The sequence below is a fragment of the Kogia breviceps genome, chromosome 5, assembly GCF_026419965.1.
Source record: "Kogia breviceps isolate mKogBre1 chromosome 5, mKogBre1 haplotype 1, whole genome shotgun sequence".
NCBI classification, from domain to species: Eukaryota; Metazoa; Chordata; class Mammalia; order Artiodactyla; family Physeteridae; genus Kogia; species Kogia breviceps.
This window is the reverse complement of record NC_081314.1, coordinates 17,823,325-17,840,117: the sequence shown is the minus strand read 5'-3', so window position 1 is coordinate 17,840,117 and position 16,793 is coordinate 17,823,325. Positions and strand designations below refer to the sequence as shown.

The window sequence follows — 16,793 nt, the reverse complement described above, 5'->3', positions numbered from 1 at the left end:
GGTGGTGCAGTGGTTGAGAGTCCACCTGCTGATGTAGGGGACATGGGTTCGTGCCCCGGTCCGGGAAGATCCCACATGCCGCAGAGCAGCTGGGCCCGTGAGCCATGGCCGCTGAGCCTGTGCGTCCGGGGCCTGTGCTCCGCAAATGGAGAGGTCACAACAGTGAGAGGCCCGTGTAAAACAAACAAACAAAAAAAGATTGAAAAAACTTAATAGTTAAAATTAAAAATTAAAAGTAGGGGAAAACCGATTACATGGATTAAAAGTAAATCCTACCAGCCTGGCCGTCCGGCCATACAAAGCTGTGGGAATTCCAGACTGCCTTACATAGATTGAAATGAGAGGGCAAGAGGCAGAAATCACAGAAATAATTATAAAAATAACCAGTTGGAGATGCTTGCTGCTATCTTGGGCACACCCCTGGTAAGCAGCCATCCTTTATAAGCACACAATTTTTATGTTCTATTCATTAGCACATAATAGTTCAGTAATATTAAAATGCAAATTAGGTCCCAGGAATAGAAAATGAAAAAATGACTTAAGAAAAGTCAGACCTTTCTTAAAAGAGAGAAAAAAAAAAGTCTGTCTTTTATGAAACAGGTTTTTAAAATAAAAATGAAGTGCAACTAAGGCTGATCTTCATAAAATGAACAACTGCAATAATGCTGCTAAGTTTTGAAAGCAGTAGAGAATTCTACTAAATTTTATTTTAAAATAGAAACAAGTTAAAACTCAGCTACCTTGAAAAATTAGCCAAAATCATTATATGTACACATTAACTTTAAAACAGACCTCTTGCAACAGATCTTCCACAGAATGATTGAATCGATCTACAAACTCATCAATCAGTTGGCTTCGAGCTATGTCAACTCTGTTCTGGATGGTATACTCTTCACTGCATAAGATGCTATAGGTTTTACTGCAGGCTTCTAGAACATCTGATTCTACGTGTTTCTCCACAACAAATTTAATCTGTTTTAGTAAAGCATCTAGATGCTGAGGAGGAAAAAAAGAAAAACTATGATTTTCAGATTAATAACAAAAATTTTAAAAAGCATCTGTCAAATAACAAATAAGCCTATATATCACATGTAAATAAAATAATCCAGTTAATAAAACTGACTATAATAGCAGAATTTCAATTTTATAGTGTCTTACCTTTTCCATTCTACCTGTGCTATAAATTTCTAGATCAAAATACTGTGGGATTTGTAGCAAGTTTGCTACCTTCTCTGCATCTGCAGAATACTAGAAGGAGAAGCAAAGAAAACGAAGTAACTACTTTAATAGTACAGTGTAATAAGCAAACTCAGTGGCATATTATCACAAAACTGTACATGAAACTGTACCTTTGATAGCAACATAGGCAGTGTGATGATAAAATGCTCAGTCAATTTGTTTCTATCATCAATCTGAGTTTTCCTTTCTTTGGCAGTTAGCACCTAGAAATAAATTTAAATGGGCAAAGAATAAGAATGTCATGTACTAATTTATAAATCTAGAATGTTACAAAGATGATGAAGCACTGGCAGATAATATAACAGAATTTTCAGAAAAGCTTATTAATAAACTACTAAAATAAATGCATCTAGTTTTATTCAAATTACTTTATTACTATTACTTAATTAAATAGCTACTTATTTTAGATAAGTTACTACTTGTTTGAATAAAAACAAAAACATTTCTAAAAAGCCAGTTATGAACATAAAAATACTGGAACCAATGGAGAAATAATTTTTCTAGAGTTTTAATCTCAATATGTTAAGTTATCTCCCCTAGGTTAAATAAACAATTCTAAAAGTACTTTAGCAAGTAATCCTTTTTTAATACCATCAGCAGCTAGTAAATTTTCACTTATTTTTGAAGCATATACTAACAATGTCTCTGGACTCATTTATATTTGATTGTTCTTGTAATTAAGCCATAAATCTGTTAGGCAATAATCAAGACAGAGGGGTACAGCCTGTGATCACTGAACAGATTAGAGCCCTTCACCTTAGCCTGTATTCAACTAGCTAAACTATAGGTAGTTCCCAAAATAAAATATTAAAATGCAGGCTCAGTTAGGATAATTATTTCCCCAAAGTATTCTGCAGTTTATTATCTTGAAGGAATTTACCATCATAATGTTGAATGGTTTTATGGGACAGAAACATTCCAATGTAAATTGCCACTTTATAAATGTAAACCCCAATGTTTGAGAATGTATGAAAGAATAAGGCCTCCTATCTGATTCTTCTTTCAGGTTGTTTTTCAACCTCTTAAACATATAAAATAAACATTTTGTAATGATCTACCACCAAGTGTCATGTTTAGTTCTGCACAAAGCAATTAAAGGGGCTACATGTAAAGTGAAATATACATCTAGAAATGTATGCAGGATATTGAAAAGTCTTGAAATTCATTTGACAATGTAGGAAAGGTCTAAGGATGTTGACTTTAGGGTAACAGCTATTTTGATTAAACGGTCATCGTGTCAGGCACTCTACACACATGAACTCATTTAATCTTCACAATATCTCTGATGGGACAGCAAAAATGGCATAATACCTATGAAGGGGAATTTGCCAATATCCAACAAAATTGTATACATATTTTTCCTTTGCCCCAGAAGTCCCACTTTAGCAATCTACCCCACCAACACACCTGGTACAAGTATGAAATGACACAATATTATTTGCTGCACATTATTTCCAGCAAAAGACTGATCCAAAAGACTCTCAATACTATATCCACATAATAGATCATATATAGCCATAAGAAAATGAAGATCTCCAAATAAAGTTATGGAGGAATACCCAGGATATACTGTTAAATTAAAATGTAAGGCACAGAACACCATATAAAGTATGCTATCCTTTGTAGGAGACAGGAGATTGAGAGGGAGGAGAATGGAGAATAAGAAGACACATATTTGTATGTGTGCATGCATTTATCTATATTTGCAGAATGAAACACTGGAAGGATAGACCAAAAACAAATAAAAATGATTACTGGTAGCAAAGGGGTGTAGAGGGAGGCATATAAGAAAGACTTCTCTAAATATACATATATATTTTTTTACATGCTTTTGACTTTTTAACTATGTAATTTTTTTACATATTTCCAAAACATAAAAATGGAAAACATAAAAGCAAAGAGGTAAAAACCCTGTTATGCTAAATTTAAGTCAGAAATATCAATATGAATGCATGATTTAAACATGTGTATATACAGAGAAATATATATATTTCTTAGCTCTGTGTATGAATGGTGCCTAGCAGAAATGATAACCAATTGACAATGAGTATCCCTAGTAACAAGATTTTGATCTTTACATATTACTCTATATCAAAAGGAACAAGGGCTCGTGGGAGATTCCTGTGCTAGGGTAATGTAGTATCAGCCTACAAGGTGACTCCCAATTGACCACTGTCTCCTGGTATTCATGCCCTTAATAGAATCTCTTCTGAAAATGAATAAGGCTGACGTGTAATCTAAGGAATATTGTGGGAATTATATTGTATGACTCTTGAGGTCATAAAACACACACAAGTGTCCACCTTACTCTCTTTTGGACCATTCATACTGGGGGAGGCTGGCAGCCTTGAAACAGTCCTACTGAGAGGTCAACATGGTAAGGATCTAAGGTCTCCTACCAACAATCAACACTAACTTGCCAACCATGTGAATGAACCGTTATGGAAGAAAATTTACTATCAAGACTTCGGACATTAAAGCCCTGGCTAACCTCTTAACTGCAACCCTATGAGAGAATCTAAACCAAATGAAGAGCTAAGCCACTCACTAATTTCTGACCCACAGAAACTATACAAGACCATGAATATTTATTGCTTTAAGCCTCTAAGTTTTGAAGTATGGTAGTCCCCCTCTATCCATGTGGGATACATTTCCAAGACCCCCAGCAGATGTCTGAAACTGTGGATCATTCCGAACCCTCTATATATTATGTTTTTTGCCAATACAAACATGCTTATGATAAAGTTTAATTGATAAATTAGGCACAGTAAGAGATTAAAATAACTAATAAAATGTGACAATTATAACAATATACCATAATAAAAGTTATGTGAATGTGGTCTCTCTCTCTCAAAATATCCTGTATAAATTTAACACCTTTTCCATCTTAACTAAGAACTCATCAAGTACTGTGGCTATCACTTTTGCAGTTTGAGGTGTGACAGCAAAATGAATAGGAATTTCTTTTTCCTTCCTCACAATTTCAGATAGAAATCTATTCTTAATGAAGATCTTAGCAAACTCAGCATATGATTTTTTTCTTTCCTTGTTAAGTCTAGAACTTTCACCTATTCACTTAAAGGAAGCACTTACGGCTTCTCTTTGATATATCCGAATTGCCATCATCACTACTCTTGGGCATTCAGGCGATTATTAAGTAAAATAAGGGTTACTTGAACACCAACACTGCAATACTGTGACAGTCAATCTGATGACCTACAACAACCACTAAGTGACTAACTGGTGGGATACACTGGACAATGGTATGATTCAACATCCCAGGCAGGATGGAGAAGGACAAAGCTGGATGGCACGAGATTCCATCATGCTTCTCATAACAGCATGCAACTTCAAACTTATCAATAGATTACTTTTGGAATTTTCCATTTAGTATTTTTGGATCATAGCTGACTGGTTAACTGAAACTGTGGGAAGAGAAACCATGGGTAAGGGGCAACTACTGTAACTTCTTTTACGTAGGAATAGATAACTAATATAGCAATAAAGGTAGAAAGCGAGCCTGGGACATTTTGCTCTGAAAGAAAGCATTCAAAAAATGATGACATGTCAAAACATTAAGAGATTAGCCTGAAGGGGCTGTCATTCAAAATTAGGACATGACATATTCTTAAAACTCTTATTTTGGAAAATTTCAAAAACACTTATTTTGTCATTATTGTTTCATCAACTTCCCTAAAGTTTCTTTTTTCTTCCGTAGCATTTTAAAATTTTAAACGTCTTTATTGGAGTATAATTGCTTTATATTGTGATAGTTTCTGCTTTATAACAAAGTGAGTCAGCTATACATATACCTATATCCCCGTATCTCCTCCCTCCCACCCTCCCTATCCCACCCCTATAGGTGGTCACAAAGAACCGAGCTGATCTCCCTGTGCTATGTGGCTGCTTCCCACTAGCTATCTATTTTACACTTGGTAGTGTATATATGTCAATGCCACCCTCTCACTTCCTCCCAGCTTACCTTTCCTCCTCCCCGTGTCCTCAACTCCACTCTCTATGTCTGCATCTTTATTCCTGTCCTGTCCCTAGGTTCTTCATAACTTTTTTTTTTAGATTCCATATATATGTGTCAGCATACGGTTTTTGTTTTTCTCTTTCTGACTTACTTCACTCTGTATGACAGACTCTAGGTCCATCCACCTCACTACAAATAACTCAATTTCGTTTCTTTCTATGGCTGAGTATTATTCCACTGTATATATGTGCTACATCTTCTTTATCCATTCATCTGTTGATGGACACTTAGGTTGCTTCCATGTCCTGGATATTGTAAACAGAGCTGTATTGAACATTGTGGTACATGTCTATTTTTGAATTATGGTTTTCTCAGGGTATATGCCCAGTAGTGGGATTGCTGGGTAGTATGGTAGTTCTATTTGTAGTTTTTTAAGGAACCTCCATACTGTTCTCCATAGTGGCTGTATCAATTTACATTCCCACCAACAGTGTAAGAGGGTTCTCTTTTCTGCACCACCTCTCCAGCATTTATTGTTTGTAGATTTTTTGATAATTGCCATTCTGACAGGTGTGAGGTGATACCTCATTGCAGTTCTGAGTTGCATTTCTCTAATGATTAGTGATGTTGAGCATCCTTTCATGTGTTTGTTGGCAATCTGTATATCTTCTTTAGAGAAATGTCTATTTAGGTCTTCTGCCCATTTTTGGATTGGGTTGTTTATTTTTTTGATATTGAGCTGCATGAGCTGCTTGTATATTTTGGAGATTAATCCTTTGTCAGTTGCTTTGTTTGCAAATATTTTCTCCCCTTTTGAGGGTTGTCTTTTCGTCTTGTTTATGGTTTCCTTTGCTGTGCAAAATCTTTTAAGTTTCATTAGGTCTCATTTGTTTTTTTTTTTTTTTTTTTTTTTTTTTTTGCGGTATACGGGCCTCTCACAGTTGTGGCCTCTCCCGTTGCGGAGCACAGGCTCCGGACGCACAGGCCTGGCGGCCATGGCTCACGGGCTTAGTTGCTCCGCGGCATGTGGGATCTTCCCGGACCAGGGCACGAACCCGTGTCTCCTGCATCGGCAGGCGGATTCTCAACCACTGCGCCACCAGGGAAGCCTCATTTGTTTATTTTTGTTTTTACTTCTATTTCTCTAGGAAGTGGCTCAAAAAGGATCTTGCTGTGATTTATGTTATACAGTGTTCTGCCTATGTTTTCCTCTAAGAGTTTGATAATGTCTGGCCTTACATTTAGGTCTTTAATCCATTTTGAGTTTATTTTTGTGTATGGTGTTAGGGAGTGTTCTCATTTCATTCTTTTACATGTAGCTGTCCAGTTTTTCCAACACCACTTATTGAAGAGGCTGTCTTTTCTCCACTGTATACTCTTGCCTCCTTTACCAAAAATAAGGTGACCATATGTGCGTGGGTTTATATCTAGGCTTTCTATCCTGTTCCATTGATCTATATTTGTTTTTGTGCCAGCACCATACTGCCTTGATTACTGTAACTCTGTAGTATAGTCTGAAGTAAGGGAGCCTGGTTACTCCAGCTCCGTTTTTCTTTCTGAAGATTGCTTTGGCTATTTGGGGTCTTCTGTGTTTCCCATACAAATTGTGAAATTTTTGGTTCTAATTCTGTGAAAAATGCCATTGGTAGTTTGATAGGAATTGCACTGAATCTGTAGATTGCTTTGGGTAATACAGTCATTTTCACAATGTTGATTCTTCCAATCCAAGAACATGGTATATCTCTCCATCTGTTTGTATCACCTTAAATTTCTATCATCAGTGTCTTATAGTTTTCTGCATACAGGTCTTTTGCCTCCTTAGGTAGGTTTATTCCTAGGTATTTTATTCTTTTTGTTGCAGTGGTAAATGGGAGTGTTTCCTTAATTTCTCTTTCAGATTTCTCATCATTGCTGTATAGGAATGCAAGGGATTTCTGTGCATTAATTTTGTATTCTGCTACTTTACCAAATTCACTGATTAGTTCTAGCAGTTTTCTGGTAGTGTCTTTAGGATTCTCTATGTATAGTATCATGTCATCTGCAAAAAGAGACAGCTTTATTTTTTCTTTTCCGATTTGGATTCATTTTATTTCTTTTTCTTCTCTGATTGCTGTGGTTAAAACTTCCAAAACTATGTTGAATAATAGTGGTGAGAGTGGGCAACTTTGTCTTGTTCCTGATCTTAGTGGAAATGGTTTCAGTGTTTCACCATTGAGAATGATGTTGGCTGTAGGTTTGTCATATATGGCCTTTATTATGTTGAGGTAAGTTCCCTCTATGCCTACTTTCTGGGTTTTTAAAAATCCTAAATGGGTGTTGAATTTTGTCCAAAGCTTTTTCTGCCTCTATTGAGATGATCATATGATTTTTATCCTTCACTTTGTTAATATGGTGTATGACACTGATTGATTTGCATATATTGAAGAATCCTTGCATTCCTGGAATAAACCCCACTTGACCATGGTGTATGATCCTTTTAATGTGCTGTTGGATTCTGTTTGCTAGTATTTTGTTGAGGATTTTTGCATCTATGTTTATCAGTCATATTGGCCTGTAGTTTTCCTTTTTGTACCATCTTTGTTTGGTTTTGTTATCAGGGTGACGGTGGCTTCATTGAATGAGTTTGGGAGTGGTCCTCCCTCTGCTATATTTTGGAAGAGTTTGAGAAGGATAGGTGTTAGCTCTTCTCTAAATGTTTGACAGAATTTGCCTGTGAATCCATCTGATCCTGGGCTTTTGTTTGTTGGAAGAGTTTTAATCAGAGTTTCAATTTCAGTGCTTGTGATTGGTCTGTTTATATTTTCTATTTCTTCCTGGTTCAGTCTCAGAAGGTTGTGCTTTTCTAAGACTCTGTCCATTTCTTCCAGGTTGTCCATGTTTGGCATAGAGTTGCTTGTAGTAATCTCTCATGATCCTTTGTATTTCTGCAGTGTCAGTTGTTACTTCTTTTTCATTTCTAATTAATTGCTTTGAGTCTTCTCCCTTTTTTTCTTGATGAGTCTAGCTAATAGTTTATCAATTTCATTTATCTTCTCAAAGAACCAGCTTTTAGTTTTATTGATCTTTGCTATTGCTTCCTTCATTTCTTTTTCATTTATTTCTGATCTGATCTTTATGATTTCTTTCCTTCTGCTAAATTTGGGGTTTTTTTTTGTTATTCCTTTAATTGCTTTAGATGTAAGGTTAGGTTGTTTATTTGAGATGTTCCTTGTTTCCTGAGGTAGGATTGTATTGCTATAAACTTCCCTCTTTGAACTGCTTTTGCTGCAACCCATAGGTTTTGGGTCATTGTGTTTTCATTGTCATTTGTTTCTAGGTATTTTTTGATTTCCTTTTGGATTTCTTCAGTGATCTCTTCATTATTAAGTAGTGTGTTGTGTAGCCTCCATGTATTTGTATTTTTTACAGATTTTTTCCAGTAATTGATATCTAGTCTCATAGCATTGTGGTTGGAAATGATACTTGATACGATTTCAACTTTCTTAAATTTACCAAGGCTAGATTTGTGACCCAATATATGATCTATCCTGGAGAATGTTCCATGAGCACTTGAGCAGATAGTGTATTCTGCTGTTTTTGGGTGGAATGTCTTATAAACATCAATTAAGTCCATCTTGTTTAACGTATCATTTAAAGCTTTTGTTTCCTAACTTATTTTCATTTTGGATGATCTGTCCATTGGTGAAAGTGGGGTGTTAAAGTCCCCTGCTATGCTTGTGTTGCTGTCGATTTCCCCTTTTATGGCTGTGAGCATTTGCCTTATGTATTGAGGTGCTCCCATGTTAGGTGAATAAATATTTACAATTGTTGTATCTTCTCCTTGGATTGATCCCTTGATCATTATGTAGTGTCCTTCTCTGTCTCTTGTAATAGTCTTTATTTTAAGTCTATTTTGTCTGATATGAGAACTGCTACTCCAGCTTTCTTCTGTTTTCCATTTGCATGGAATATCTTTTTCCATGCCCTCACTTTTAGTTTGTATTTGTCCCTAGGTCTGAAGTGGGTCTCTTGTAGACAGCAAATATACAGGTCTTGTTTTGTATCCGTTCAACCAGTCTATGTTTCTAGTTTGGAGCATTTAATCCATTTACATTTAAGGTAATTATCGATATGTATGTTCCTATTACCATTTTCTTAATTGTTTTGGGTTTCTTATTGTAGGTCTTTTCCTTCTCTTGTGTTTCCTGCCTAGAGGAGTTCCTTTAGCATTTGTTGTAGAGCTAGTTTGGTGGTGCTGAATTCTCTTAGCTTTTGTTTGTCTGTAAAGGTGTTAATTTCTCCCTCGAATCTGAATAAGATCCTTGCTGGGTAGAGTAATTTTGTAATTTTGGTTGTAGGTTCTTCCCTTTCATCACTTTAAATATGTCCTGCCACTCCCTTCTGGCTTGCAGAGTTTCGGCTGAAAGACCAGCTGTTAACCTTATGGGGATTCCCTTGTATGTTATTTGTTGCTTTCCCCTTGCTGCTTTTAATATTTTTTATTTGTATTTACTTTTTGACAGTTTGATTAATATGTGTCTTGGCATGTTTCTCCTTGGATTTATCCAGTATGGGACTCTCTGTGCTTCCTGGACTTGATTAACTATTTCCTTTCCCTTAGGGAAGTTTTCAACTATAATCCCTTTAAAATTTTTCTCAGTCCCTTTCTTTTTCTCTTCTTCTTCTGGGACTCCTATAATTTGAATGTTGGTACATTTAATGTTGCCCCACAGGTCTCTGAGACTGTCCTCAATTCTTTTCATTCTTTTTTTTTTTTGTTCTGCTCTGCAGTAGTTATTTCCACTGTTTTATCTTCCAGGTCACATATCCGTTCTTTTGCTTCAGTTATTCTGCTATTGATCCCTTGTAGAGAATTTTAAATTTCATTTATTGTGTTATTCATCACTGTTCATATGCTCTTTAGTTCTTCTAGGTCCTTGTTAAATGTTTCTTTTATTTTTCCATTCTATTTCCAAGATTTTGGATCATCTTTACTATCATTTCTCTGAATTCTTTTTCAGGTAGGCTAACTATCTCCTCTTCATTTGTTTGGTGTGGTGGGTTTTTACCTTGCTCCTTCATCTGCTGTGTGTTTCTCTGTCTTTGCATTTTGCTTAACTTACTGTTTGTGGTCTCCTTTTCGCAGGCTGCAGGTTCGTTGTTTTTGGTGTCTGCCCCCAGTGGCTAAGGTTGGTTCAGTGGGTTGTGTAGGCTTCCTGGTGGAGGGGACTAGTGCTTGTGTTCTGGTGGATGAGGTTGGATCTTGTCTTTTTGGTGGGCAGGACCACGTCTGGTGGTATGTTTTGGGGTGTCTGTGACCTTATCATGATTTTAGGCAGCCTCTCTGCTAATGGGTGGGGTTGTGTTTCTGTCTTGCTAGTTGTTTGGCTAGGGTGTCCAGCACTGTAGCTTGCTGGTCATTGAGTGGAGCTGGGTCTTAGCGTTGAGATGTAGATCTTTGGGAGAGCTGTCGCCGTTTGATATTACGTGGAGCTGGGAGGTCTCTGGTGGACCAATGTCCTGTACTCGGCTCTCCAACCTTAGAGGCACAGGTCTGACACCCGGCTGGAGCACAAGACCCTGTGAGCCACATGGAAAAAGAGAAAAAGGAAAAATATATATATATCATTGCTCCCAAAGTCCACCGCCTGAATTTTGGGCTGAACCATTGTCTGTTCAGGTATTCCACAGATGCAGGGTACATCAAGTTGACTGTGGAGATTTAATACACTGCTCCTGAGGCTGCTGGGAGAGATTTCCCTTTCTCTTCTTTGTTTGCACAGCTCCTGGGGCTTAGCTTTGGATTTGGCCCGGCTTCTGCGTGTAGGTCTCCTGAGGGTGTCTGTTCTTCACTCAGACAGGATGGGGTTAAAGTAGCAGCTGATAGGGGACTCTGGCTCACTCAGGCCAGTTGGAGGGGGTCGGTATGGAATGTGGGGTAAGCCTGTGGCAACAGAGGCCACCGTGATGTTGCAACAGCCTGAGGCGTGCAGTTTTTTCTCCCAGGGAAGTTGTCCTTGGATCACAGGACCCTGGCAGTGGCGGGCTGCACAGGCTCCTGGGAGCAGAGGTGTGGACAGTGACCTGTGCTTGCACACAGGCTTCTTGGTGGCTGCAGCAGCAGCCTTAGCATTTCATGCGTGTCTCTGGTGTTCGCGCTGATAGCCGTGGCTTGCGCCCATCTCTGGAGCTGGTTTAGGAGGTGCTGTGAATCCCCTCTCCTTGTGCACCCCAAAAAAATGGTCTTCTGCAGCATTTTAAAGCAAGTTCTTTGTATATTATTTCACCCCTAATATTTAATTATGTCTCTAACAGATGAAGATGCAAGAATAATTAAGCTTTACATCTCCAACAAAATTAAACAATAATTCCTTATTATCATTTCATACCCAGTCCTTAGTTTTCTCAGTCTCTACTTTTTGGAGTCTCTCCTATATTCGCATTTAATGTAATGTTTAATATGGTTAAATTTATGTCAGCCATTGGGCTATTTGTTATCTATATATCTTATGTCATTTTTTCTCCCCTCTCTTCGTCCTTTACTGCCTTCTTTGCAGTTAAACATTTTTTACTGTGCTATTACAATTTCTCTGTTGGTTTCATTTTCCTTTTTTAGGTATGAGTAGTTACTCTAGGGATTACAATATACTTCTTCAACTTATTACAACTAACTTTAGATTAATAATGAATTAACTATAGCAAAATACAGCAATTTTACTCCGCGAGTTCTATTTCCTGTACCCTTCTTTGTGCTATTCTCACATATCTATATATATTATAATCTTAATACTATAGTACTATAATTGTTGCTTTAAATAATCTCATGTCTCTTTAAAAATTAAAAAAAATATAGTATACACAGCCTTTTATATCCACCCACATATTTACCATTTCTGGTACTCTCTATTTCCTCCTGTGGATTAGAGGTTCCATTCTTTACAGCTGGAAGGACTTCTTTTAGTATTTCTTCTAAGGCAGGTCTTCTAACATGTCTCTCAATCTTTGTTTATATGGGAAAGTTTTTATTTCACTTTCATACTTGAAAGATAATTTTACTGCATTTAGAACTCTTGGCTGGCAATTTTGTTGTCTTTCAGTGATTGTCATTCTACTGTCTTCTGGCCTTAACTACTTCTGATAAGTCAACTGCTAATCCTATTGCTGTTGTCCTCCACTTGAGTTATTTTTTTTCTTGCAGCTTTCAAGATTTTTTCTCTTTAGCTTTTAACAGTGTGACTACCCTGTGTCTAGAGGTAGATATTTTGTGTTTATACTATTTGGGTTTTGTTAAATTTCTTGGACCTATGGATTAACATTTCTCATCAAATTTGGGAAGTTTTTGGCAATTCTTAAAATGTTTTTCCTTCCTTTTCTTTCTCTCACTCCTTTCTTTGTAGGACTCCATTACACAAATTTGGTGACCTGATGTTTCACACATTTCTTAGGCTCTGTTCATTTCTCTTCATCTTTTTTCCTGTTTTTTTTTCAGAATGAATAATTTCTATTAATCTTTCATGTCCACTGTTTCTCCTGTCATCTCAAATCTGTTGAGCTTATCTAATAAATTTTAAATTTCTGTTACTGTACTTTTTCAACTCATGAATTTCCATTTGAAAAATTGGAATTACTGAGATTCCTTCTTTGTTGTTATCATCTTTTCCTATAATACTCTGAACATATTTTCCTATAATTCTTTGAACATATTTATAAAAAAGGGCTCTGAAGTATTTGCTAAACCCAACAACTGCGCCTACTGAGAAACCATTTCTACTGTCTACTTTTTTCCCCTGAGTATGGCCACACTTTACTGTGTTTTGTTTTTTTGCATGGTTCCAATTTTTCTGGAAAAGTGGACATTTTTTGATAATATCCTGTAGTAACTAAGTATTTAAAAATTATTTTTCTAAGTGTCATTTTAACAAATTAATCTTAAACTGTGTAATTTGTCTCTCCCATGACGTGTGGCTTCTGTTGGGAATTTTTATCCTTATTTTTGTTTTTTAGCCTGTTTTCCTGGGGGTCTCCTCTGTGTTTCAATAGATCACTAGTCAGCCAATGACTGGGGTAGAGGTGGTGCTCAAATGCTCCAAATTTATAAGGCTCCTAGCCTATGAGACCTGATCTGTTCATGGGATAGAGAGCACATTCAAACTTCAGCCACTGTGTAAGTTTGCTTGACTTTTATTTTCCATTGGGTTCTCTCTCTCAGGTTTCCCAGTCAGCCAGGGATGTATAAGAGTTTCTTAATGGCTAGCACTTTTTTGTTAGATTCTTGACTGGTTCACTATTCTTACCAACTTGCAGACACAATCTCTGAATATCACAGGTACAGGTTTTCCTTATTTGTTTCTGCCATTTCTAGCTGACAAAGCTGTGGACTTTTCCCATTTGTCCCATATTGAGTCTGCTCCCTTGACAGCAAAGTTGCTGGTTTTTACATACAGTGCTACTCTGGTAAAATTACAGATGTCACCAATCAAGCTTGTGGGTTCTGTGTATACTGTAACCCTAGGCAGGAAGGCTACAGACTCCTACAGCTTTAACCTGAAGCTTCAGCAGTTTTCCAAGAATATAAGCACACCTCATTATTATGTTTTGCAGATATTGCTTTTTTGAAGAAAACAAATTGGAACTTTGTGACAACCCTGTGTAGAGCAAGTCTATTGGTACCATTTTCCCAACAGCATTTGCTCATTTTGTGTTTGTGTGTCTGTGCCACATTTTGGTAATTCTTGCAATATTTCAAACTTTTTCATCATTGTTATTATACCTGTTATGGTGATCTGTGATCAATGAACTTTTTTTTTTTTTTTTTTTTTTTGGTGGTACGTGGGCCTCTCACTGTTGTGGCCTCTCCCATTGCAGAGCACAGGCTCCAGACGCACAGACTCAGCAGCCATGGCTCACGGGCTCAGCCGCTCCGCGGCATGCGGGATCTTCCCAGACCAGGGCACGAACTCGTGTCCCCTACATCAGCAGGCGGATTCTCAACCACTGTGCCACCAGGGAAGCCCATGTGATCAATGATCTTTGATGTTACCATTTAATTGTTTTGGGGTGCCAGAAACTGCACCCATATAAAATGGAGAACTTACTTGATAAATGTTGTGTCCCACTGCTCCACCAACTAGCTGTTCTCCCATCTTTTTCCCCCTCCTCAGGCTTCCCTATTTCCTGAGATTCAACAGTATTCAAAATCAGGTCAATAAACAACCTTACTAACCCCTAATAAGCCTCTAAGTGTTCAGGTGAAAAGAAGAGCCACACATCTCTTGCTTTAAATCAAAAGCTAGACATGATTAAGCTCAGTGGGGAAGGCATGTTGAAAGCTGAGACAGGCCAAAAGCTAGGCCTCTTGAGTCAAACAGTTAGCCAACTTGTGAATGCAAAGGAAAAGTTCATGAAAGAAATTAAAAGTGCTACTCCAGTGAATACATGAATGATAAGAAAGTGAAACAGCCTTATTGCTGATATGGAAGAAGCTTTAGTGATCTGGATAGAAGATTGAACCAGCCACAACTTTCCATTAAGCCAAAGCCTAATCCACAGCAAGGCCCTCACTCTCTTAAATTCTATGAAAGCTGAGAGAAGTGAGGAAGCTGCAGAAGAAAAGGCTGAATCTAGTTCATGAGATTTAAGAAAAGAAGCCATCTCTATAACATGAGTTCAAGGTGAGGCAGCAACTGCTGATGTAGAAGTTGCAGCAAGTTAACCAGAAGATCTAGCTAAGATAATTAATGAAGGTGCCTACACTAAACAAAAGATTTGCAGTTTACACAAAACAGCATTATATTAAAAGAAGATGCCATGTAGGATTTTCATAGCTATACAGTTGGTGACTTTAAGTTGAAGCCAATGCTCATTCGCTATTCTGAAAGTCCTAGGGCCCTTAGAAATATGCTCAGTCTACTCTGCCTGTTCTCTATCAGTGGAACAACAAAGTCTGGGTGACAGCACATCTGTTTACAACATGGTTTAGTGAATATTTTAAGCCCACTGTTGAGACCTACTGCTCAAAGAAAAGATTCCTTTCAAAATATGACTGCTCACTGACAAGGCATCTGGTCACCCAAGAGCTCTGATGGAGATGCACCATGAGAATGTTTTCATGCCTCCTAACACAATATCCATTTTGCAGCCCATGGATCAAGGAGTAATTCTGACTTTCAAGCTTCATTAGTAAAGAAAGAGATTTTGTAAGGCTATAGCTGCCATGGATAGTGATTCCTCTGATGGATCTGTGCAAAGTCCATTGAAAACTTTCTGAAAAGGATTCAGCGTCCTAGATGACACTAAGAATATTCATGATTCAAGGGGAAAAGGTCAAAATGTCAACACTAACAGGAATTTGGAAGAAGTTGATTCCAATCCTCATGAATGACCTTGGGGGGTTCAAGATTTCAGCGGAGGAAGGAACTGCAGATGTGAAAATAGCAAGAGAACTAGAATTCAAAGCAGAGACTGAATATGTGATAAATCTCATGACAAAAACTTTAACAGATGAGGAGTTGCTTCTTATGGATGAGCAAAGAAAGTGGTTTCTAGAGATGTAATCTACTCATGGTGAAAATGCTGTGATGATTGTTGAAATGACAACAAAGGATTTAGAATATTACATGAACTTAGTTGATAAAGCAGTGGCAGGGTTTGAGAGGTCTGACTCCAATTCTGAAAGAAGTTCTACTGTGGGTCAAATGCTATCAAACAGCATGGCATGCTACATAGAAATTGTGAAAGGAAAAGTCCATCAATGAGGCAAACCTCATTTTTGTCTTATTTTAAGAAACTGCCACCAGCAAAAAGATTGCAACTCACTGAAGGCTCTTTTTTTTAGCAATAAACTAGTTTTAAATTAAGGTATGTACATTGTTTTTCTAGGCATAAGGCATTGTGCACTTAATAGACTATTGCATTAGTGTAAACACAACTTTTTATGCATCGAAAAACCAAAAAATTCATGTGACTAGCTTTACTGTGATATTTGCTTTATTATAATGGTCTGGAACTGAACCTACAATATCTCCAAGATATGCCCATAAATGCTTCTCAATTTGTTGTTTTATCTTTAGTTAATTTCCAGAGCCCTGATATGGGTTTTGATAATTTTTCCAGTTTTACACTTTTTTTTTTTTTGGCAGAGAGGAATTGCCTACCTCTTCACACTACTGGAGCCAGTCTTTCCATAGTGATTATCTCAATTCATCTTGAATAGCAATAACACCTGCATTATTAGCCCCATACTACAGGTAAGGAAATTAACAAAGAAAATAATCAACTGTTCAAAGATTACATAGATGTTAAGTGAAAGAGCTTCCAAAACTAGGCAGTTTGCCTTCAGAGCCTTTCTGTACCTTTAACAAATATGAATGTGAAAATTCATTAAGATACTAGACTAGAAGCAGGCACAGGTGCTATAGAAGCATGGATGCAAAGAATCTATTTTGGAACCTAGGTAGACAGAATATAAGATGATGCAAGAGGGAGGAGATGTGGGAGCATGTGTGTATGTATAACTGATTTAGTTTGTTGTAGAGGGAAAACTAACACACTATTGTAAAACAATTATACTCCAATAAAGATGTTAAAAAAAAAAAAAAAG

At 37.1% G+C, this 16,793-nt stretch overlaps 1 protein-coding gene across 5 annotated transcripts in view; it reads right to left on the bottom strand.

The window, feature by feature from the left end:
• Positions 1 to 16,793, bottom strand: part of STAG1 (STAG1 cohesin complex component) — a 455,106-nt gene that overhangs the window by 51,568 nt on the left and 386,745 nt on the right. For all 5 annotated transcript variants that reach the window (XM_059065085.2, XM_067033725.1, XM_067033728.1 and 2 more), the window contains 3 exons: positions 1,350 to 1,442; positions 1,159 to 1,248; positions 793 to 996 (listed from right to left, as the gene is read on the bottom strand). In XM_059065085.2, the coding sequence (XP_058921068.1) occupies positions 793 to 996; positions 1,159 to 1,248; positions 1,350 to 1,442 (387 nt within the window). The remainder of the gene's footprint in view (positions 1 to 792; positions 997 to 1,158; positions 1,249 to 1,349; positions 1,443 to 16,793) is intronic.